Source organism: Perissodus microlepis, chromosome 15 (assembly GCF_051167445.1).
Source record: "Perissodus microlepis isolate ML-2025 ecotype Zambia chromosome 15, ASM5116744v1, whole genome shotgun sequence".
NCBI lineage: Eukaryota > Metazoa > Chordata > Actinopteri > Cichliformes > Cichlidae > Perissodus > Perissodus microlepis.
In genome coordinates this window covers 39,531,445-39,538,844 of record NC_140475.1, presented here as the reverse complement: position 1 = coordinate 39,538,844, position 7,400 = coordinate 39,531,445, and the positions used below count along the sequence as shown (strand labels likewise).

At 47.0% G+C, this 7,400-nt stretch overlaps 1 protein-coding gene across 1 annotated transcript; it reads left to right on the top strand.

Moving 5' to 3' along the window:
• Positions 1–2,030: 2,030 nt before the first annotated feature.
• On the top strand, positions 2,031–5,077 carry eef1b2 (eukaryotic translation elongation factor 1 beta 2). The gene is made up of 7 exons (XM_084954276.1): positions 2,031–2,220; positions 2,582–2,704; positions 2,779–2,911; positions 2,982–3,048; positions 3,222–3,347; positions 4,776–4,843; positions 4,971–5,077. Exons 1-7 carry the CDS (start codon positions 2,141–2,143, stop codon positions 5,055–5,057), a joined length of 684 nt encoding a protein of 227 aa, XP_084810402.1. The 5' UTR covers positions 2,031–2,140; the 3' UTR covers positions 5,058–5,077.
• Positions 5,078–7,400: the final 2,323 nt, after the last annotated feature.

Genomic DNA, 7,400 nt, shown 5'->3' with positions numbered 1-7,400 from the left:
GGTGTGTTACAGCCTGAGGTGGCACAGGCACACACTACGGTATTTAAGGGACAAGTACAACTTTACTTGAGTAAAGGGGCAAAAGTACTTAGAGTACAAAACCAGTACCTGTACGTTTCAGGTGATACTCATATCAGAATAGGGTAACACAAACTTTATTTAAACTGAGGGTCTGACTGAACATCTGTATTTACTGCTGCCTCCACACTTGGACAGGTAAACGAGAGTGTACAGTGGGGTTTGGCAGATGGAAGAACCACAGAACTGGTAGTAGTGGTGCATCATGGGAAAGAGAGTCAGTCAGAATTAAATTAATGAAATAAATAAAAGTTTGTTTTAGCAGGTTGGTCAATATGTAGAGTGGAATGAGAGTGCCCTCTCCTGGACCTGTGAACAAACTGCGAGCAGCTGCTGATCTTACTTTGAATGGAAACACTGAGTTTGAACCACACAGACAGCCAACGAAAGTGAAGCTGGACAGGTGTGAGTCACACCTGTGGGTAACCCTGGGACAGGTGACAGAAACATCTGCTCTCATATGTCAGTTTGAGGACTCACAGCTATCTTAGAGACAGGAAACTAATGCAGTGCTTTTACATAAACGCTGTAGTTGTTTGTTAGTGTCAGTGATGTCATTATAAAGAGCTCATTATTTAGAGCAACAGAAGGTGTGATCTGATCAGAGGTTTAAACCAGCTGTGCGCACATCTGTTCAGGTACAAAGTGTAGCAGCGACCATCTCCTGTTGTGTCCTGAGCCGAGCTTCAGGTGAGTCTGACTAGAGGCTCAGAAACAGGAAGTGAGCGGAGAACAGGTTACTGTTACCAGAATTGTATTGTGTAGTACTTTACAGTAGTTAAATACTGTACTAGGATCAGTTCAAGTAGAACTGAAATAAAAATGGCTGCGGTTACAGAGGAGTGTGATGTCTGAGCAGGATAAAACTCTGATGATCTTCACTGAGTGTGCTCTTATTGCGTGCCTGCAGGAAGGCTAGTGTTTGCTGTTCTCCAGAAGAAGAACTAGAAGAACTGCAGGTCTGAGCAAAACAGACCTGCAGTTCTTCTAGCCCTGACTGGCCAGTTGATGGTGTGCACTCTACTGAGGTCACATTTTGGGATTGCCAGGGATCGCTCGAACCCCCACAGCCGTTACTGAGGTCATATCAGTCTGATGACCTGCTGATTTTGATACCTCAGCTTCATACCTGTCACTGACTCTGACCACCTGCCCCCTCTCACCTGCCCCCTCTCACCTGCCTGTCATAGCCTGTCTCAGGCTGTGTGATGTCATCAAAGTGCGACAGTGAAGACTGATCTGCATGATTTTATAACAATACTCTGAGTGAATGCCGCTGGTGCTGATGAAGATGATGTGATGTGATGTTCAGTGACAGCAGCGTCCATCTTACTCTCTCTGGAGATCAGGCTGGAGATGATGGAGATGATGATATACAACATCAGTGACATTATCTGTGACATCAGACAGCAGGATGAAGTTTATGTAAGATGAAGGTCTGACTGTTGTGGGTGAGCTGTGGGTGATGTGATACTGATGCTGATCCAGGACTAGCTGAGCTCAGGTACACGGTGAGATGCAGAAACACTGAAGCACCCCAACACCTGCAGGAGTTACTTTATCAGATTACTGAGGAGGACTGAGACACAGCCATCATGAAACGGACCATCGATTATTCATGTCTGACTGATCTGACATCAGTCAGAGGAGCAGCTGAGCTGGATCGTTGCTGCTGCTGCTGATGAAGTAACCGTAGATACATACAGGTAATAATTACTTTATTTACACAGCTCCAAAGCCACGGTCTCCTCGGTCTGCTCTAATGATTCACTAAATAAGGCTACAGAGCGTGCTGCCTCCTCATTGGTCGCTCTTTAACGTTTGTCACGTGTCCTGAGCTGGACTCGAACCCGCGCTCTCCGGCTCTTGTCAGCAGATGTTTTTAAATAAAGTTGGACTGGGAACACCTTCCTCCTCCTCCCCCTCCTCCTCGGGGCGGAGCGGCAGCACTCCTCTGAGGAGGAGTCTGTCTCCTCCTATAAAGAGGATCCCCGCTCCTCCTCCTCCCTCTTCTTCCTCCTCCGGCGGATCCTCGCGCGTGTCCTCGTGATTCCTTTTCATCATGGGTTTCGGTGACCTGAAGTCAGCCTCCGGCCTCAAAGTGCTCAATGACTTCCTGTCCGACCGCAGCTACATCGAAGGGTGAGTGCCGGGAACCGCCGTAAAGCGGGAGAAACTGCGACCCAACATAGCCGCCATGTTGGGTCCATGCTGAGCTAACAGTTAGCTGCGTTGATTAAAGCGCTAAAGAAGGGAAACCGGAAACGGGACGGTAATCTGGCGCGAGAGGTGCACCGGTTTTGGAAGGAGGGGTAGGGTCCGGGCCGATGCCGTTTTTATTCACTTCCGTTTGACGTGACAAGCTGTTAGCTTGTTAGTCCGTTAGCCGCATGCTGCTAACGGCTGCGCGCCGCGAGTCTGCGCGCTGACTCACGTGAACGGAGTGAAGTCCTGCACCTGCTCTTGGAGTACCCCTAACCATGGTCATGTGTTCTCTCCTCAGGTACGTACCCTCCCAGGCTGACGTGGCGGTCTTCGAAGCTATTTCGGCTCCGCCCCCTGCTGACCTGTACCACGCAGTCCGCTGGTACAACCACATCCGGTCCTACCAGAGCGAAAAGAGCAGGTGAGCGCTGCTGACATCATGGGATGAATACCGGTGTGCTGGCTGCAGCAACTAAGCCCCGCCTCCTGTTTTAGTCTTCCAGGTGTGAAGAAGCCCCTGGGTCAGTACGGCCCCCTCGGAGTGGCCGACACCACCTCAGGCTCCGCCCCCACCACAGCCAAAGACGAGGACGATGATGACATCGACCTGTTTGGTTCAGATGAGGAGGTGAGGAGGTGGTGATGTCACCATGACGCTACAGTGTCATGGTCACTCTAACCTGAGTTTTGTTTGACAGGAAGATGCTGAGGCGACCCGGCTGAAGGAGGAACGTCTCGCCGCCTACGCTGCCAAGAAGTCTAAAAGTAGGTCCGCCCCCCTCGCAGCCAATGCATCATACAGACTCTGTGATGATTAACCAATCACCATCTTTCGGCTGACGCCTGATGGACGCCTTTTCTGCCTGACGAGTCCCGCCCTCGCACGGCTCGTGGCTCGCTCAGTTTCCACAGTAACTAACCCCTCCCTTGTCCTGCAGAGCCCGCAGTCATCGCCAAGTCTTCGATTCTATTGGACGTGAAGCCGTGGGATGATGAGACTGACATGGCGAAGCTCGAGGAGTGCGTACGCAGTATCCAGATGGACGGGCTGGTGTGGGGCCAGTGTGAGTACTACTGCAAATACTGCATACACTACTACACACACCACTGTGGGGTTAAAGTATTACACACAGGGTTGGAGTCAGTATTTGGATAGATGGGCTGGTGTGGGTACTGCACAGAGTAATACTACTGGTAGCACTGCAGTAGCATTACAGTAATCATTGTACCAGATGATGTGGTGGTAGTAGTGTCTAACACTCGCAGCAGTAGTGAGGTACTGATCAGTACTCTGTCAGTTCAGTCATTGATAACGCTGTGATCATTGATTATAGATAAGTACTGATGGATCAATGGAGCTGATCAGTTATTGGGTGGATCAGTATACCTGTGACACCTGAAGTAATGATTATATATCATTACAGGCTAGGGCTGGGCCATATCATACCGTTCACGGTAATGCCGGTATAATGTTGGGCAACAAAAAAAATGAAATATCGCGATAGAATATGGGTAAAACGCGCATGCACAGTGCCTTTGTTTTCATACGCACACAAAGCACTATTTTTGGTAGCGCATGCTAGCGGGCCGTCGTTATTACCGTGGTTTTTTTGTTTTTTGTTTTTTTTGGAAAATACGGCACACTTAAAATCAATCCTTTGATTTTTCTGAAAGTCGACAGAGCCCCTTATAATCCCGTGAGCCTTATGTATGAATTCTGGTTGTGTTTACTGACCTCGAAACGATTTTATGTACACGGCGCTCGAAAATCTGTCAAATGTTTCAGTACGACTCTGCTAAGCTACGAACCCGCTTGATGGATTGTCGGAGCATTACGGCTATCGTAGGCAGGCGCCTCGCGGAGTGATACGTACTGTGCTTCAACATAATATTACCGTATTGTGTGTGTGTATAACTTTTAAGTGTTGTGGATATTATACATGGTTATGCTGAGGATATGTCGGCCAAGTTCCACTGGAAATGCCTTTTGGTTAAACTGTCAGCGAGGAATTTGCATTTCCACTGTTAAATATTTATATAACTTTGATGCACATAAAAACCGGCTGCTTGTTTGAGTGGAAATACATTTTTTTTTTTTTTTTTATTTATTTTGCACTAATAAAGTTGTGGAGTTGTGAAGTATTTTGTCTAGTGTCAATTATATCGTCAGTTATATCGTTATCGCAAATTTTCGAATGTATATCGTGATAAATATTTTTGGTCATATCGCCCTGCTCTAGTACAGGCTCATTTTGATGTTCTGAACTGTTTATTGATAATAGGTTATTGATCAGAGTGGGTGTGATTCCTGTAGACACATGATTGAGTTGTGTGTAGAATATTGATCAGGCTCACTGATGATCTAACTCACCATCTTTCGGCTGATCACTGATGGACTCATATTGATCTGAGAGCTTCTGATCACTGACCAATAACCCGATAGCTGCAGCTTGGAGTCACTGATCGATAACTGTGATTAATCTGTCCTGCAGCCAAACTGGTTCCCGTGGGTTACGGCATCAAGAAGTTGCAGATCAACTGTGTGGTGGAGGATGACAAGGTGAGTGGCCTGTTACTGCTTGTTGATCAGGTGCCTGTCAGGTTGATTAGATCACCTGTGACACACCTGCAGCAGTAAATGCTGTTACCTGTGTGTGAGCTCACCTGTGTGATGTCACCTGTCTCAGGTGGGCACTGACATCCTCGAGGAGAAGATCACTGAGTTCGAGGACTTCGTACAGTCGATGGACGTCGCTGCATTCAATAAAATCTGAAATAAAAACTCTGCACCATACACTGTGTCTGACTCACCTGTACACACACTCACACGTGTGGTTAAGGGACCTGTAGCACTGAGCAGGTGGAGCTCAGGGTTGCTTTCAGGTAAACTCAGAGGTGATCCTAAACTCAGGTGCAAGTAAGCCTAAGATTAAACCACTAAGGCTACGTTCACACTGCAGGCGAAAGCGCATCAAATCCCTTTTTTTTTTTTTTTTTTTTTTTTTTTTTTTTTTTTTTTTTGGCCCTATGCGACCCATATCCGACCATGGTGTGACAGTGTGAACGGCACAAATCCGATCTGGGTCACTTTCGTATGTGGTACTGAATCCAATACATATCCAATGTTTTAGAAAGTGACTGCTGTTTGAACGGTCATGTCGCATTATATCTGTCTTTTACGTCACTGACACAAGACCGACACCAATTATCAGTGCCCGAGAAGACATCGCGAACGCTTCCTGGCCATCCAGTGTAGATGTCAGTGAAACTGTTGGGAAGACAACGTTGGAGAAACGTGAACATTTTATTTGTACTGTATAATCTGCAGATTCTGACAGAAATCTGCAACTATCCTTTGAAGCACCGCTCCTCTAAAACAGCAATAAGGATCATTATTAGGTTATTTACATTATTATGTAAATAACAAAATAACTTAAAGCAAAAATTGGGGAAACATAGTCCGAAGTCTTTATATTAAGGCCATCGGTCAAACAATATTGTTTGCTCTGGGTCTAAACAGAGCACGTTGTGTGTGACATCTTTTGCGCATGCGGGCCGCTTTGAGCGTTCACACTAGTGCGTGTTTGCTGTCGCATTTTATTTGTAGTGTGAACAAGCAGACAAAAAAATCGGAATTGAGCATTAAGACCTGCAGTGTGAACATAGCCTTAGTCAGCTCCAACTTTATTTAGGGCACACTCAGTTGACGCATCCTCTTCAGTGGATTCAAATTAAAGTCTGCTTCATCACCTGAGCTAGTTCATTAATCATTGTATTAGTCTGTGCAGAGTGATGATGTTTATCCCAAGCTCATGATGTAATGTGCCACTTGGGCTGTGATTGGAGGACAGAAACGAGTAACTTTTTTTTTTTTTTAAAACCCTGGAACCCGGGCTGTAGAGGCTGCACTTCTCCGTGCGGCCTGCTGGCGGCGGCACGCCCCCGTTGTGTTGCAGCGAATGGAGCCGTGGAAGAAGAGTCGGACCGGAACTTAAACAGAGGGGGGTAGCAACGCGCGACGGCGGAGGACTTTTAAATCTGTGGAAACTGAACAAAAGCAAGAAGAAGAACAAACAGCGGAAGGTAAACGGTTTCTGTCCGCCCTGACGTGAATGCACCGAGCCCGCAGACAGCCACTCAGCTGCTCTTTCGGCCTGACCTAGCGGGCTAACCATGCTACCGCATAGCCAGGTGCTAATGCTAACAGCTGCCGTGAGGGTAAAGCCACGTCACCGGCAGCATGACGAGCGGCGTCGCCATGGTTACCGCGAGTCCGGTTTAAGTCGGGGTCAGCGTGAGTTTAACCAGTCAGGCTTAAGAGGGGAGGTTAGCACGCGGCTAGTTAGTTTCAGTCAGAATCAACCAATTAGAGCTCGGTTCAGGCGACAGTAGCCAATCAGAGCGCAGGGAGAGCAGGGCTGTGAGTGGTCAGTCGAAGGCGCCGTGTAAACAACAGAAAGGGTTTTTGTTTACAAACAAATAACTGACATAATTGCTTGTTTATTCAGAGTTACCATGGAAACGGGAGCTGGTTATAAACACACTGCGTTAACCGCCGGTCACATAAAAGCAGTGGAGCTGGCAGTGTTGAACCAATCACAGGTGTTTCATGGGTCATGTGAATCTTCCACAGAAAATGATCCCTATGAGAGACATCAGAGATTTCATCAGATGGTGATAAAGATCTACACACAACATAATAAATGGTTTCAGTAACACAGCGGTGTGACAGTGAGACGCTCAGTCTAAGCTTCAGTCAGTGGTTCATATGAAATCAGTAAGTCTCACTGAAAACATCTGGAAATCAAAGAATCAGTGACAAGATGTAGCCCCACCCCTTTCTCTATGAAGCGCCTTGAGGCGACTTTTGTTGTGATTTGGCGCTATATAAATAAAATTGAATGTAAGCATGCAGGTTAAACACTGGGTTAACCTGAAGCAGCGGTCCTTCAGTCAGTAAAGCAGCTCTGCGTAAGTGGAGGTCACATAGGAGGCTGTTTAATTTACATATGAATCATTTTATTAGCAGACACACCTGCACTCAAACACCAATCACAGCACAGCATCACCTGTACTGCACTCATATACGCTCATGTATGGGACTCCTCCCCGCTGAC

What these genes read in the sequence shown, in the direction of transcription:
- eef1b2 (XM_084954276.1), top strand. Translation starts at nt 2,141, where the DNA reads ATGGGTTTCGGTGACCTGAAGTCAGCCTCCGGCCTCAAAGTGCTCAAT. An exon ending in TGTTTGGTTCAGATGAGGAG is followed by an intron (nt 2,912 to 2,981) that starts GTGAGGAGGTGG and finishes TTTGTTTGACAG; the next exon opens with GAAGATGCTGAGGCGACCCG. An exon ending in GTGTGGTGGAGGATGACAAG is followed by an intron (nt 4,844 to 4,970) that starts GTGAGTGGCCTG and finishes CACCTGTCTCAG; the next exon opens with GTGGGCACTGACATCCTCGA.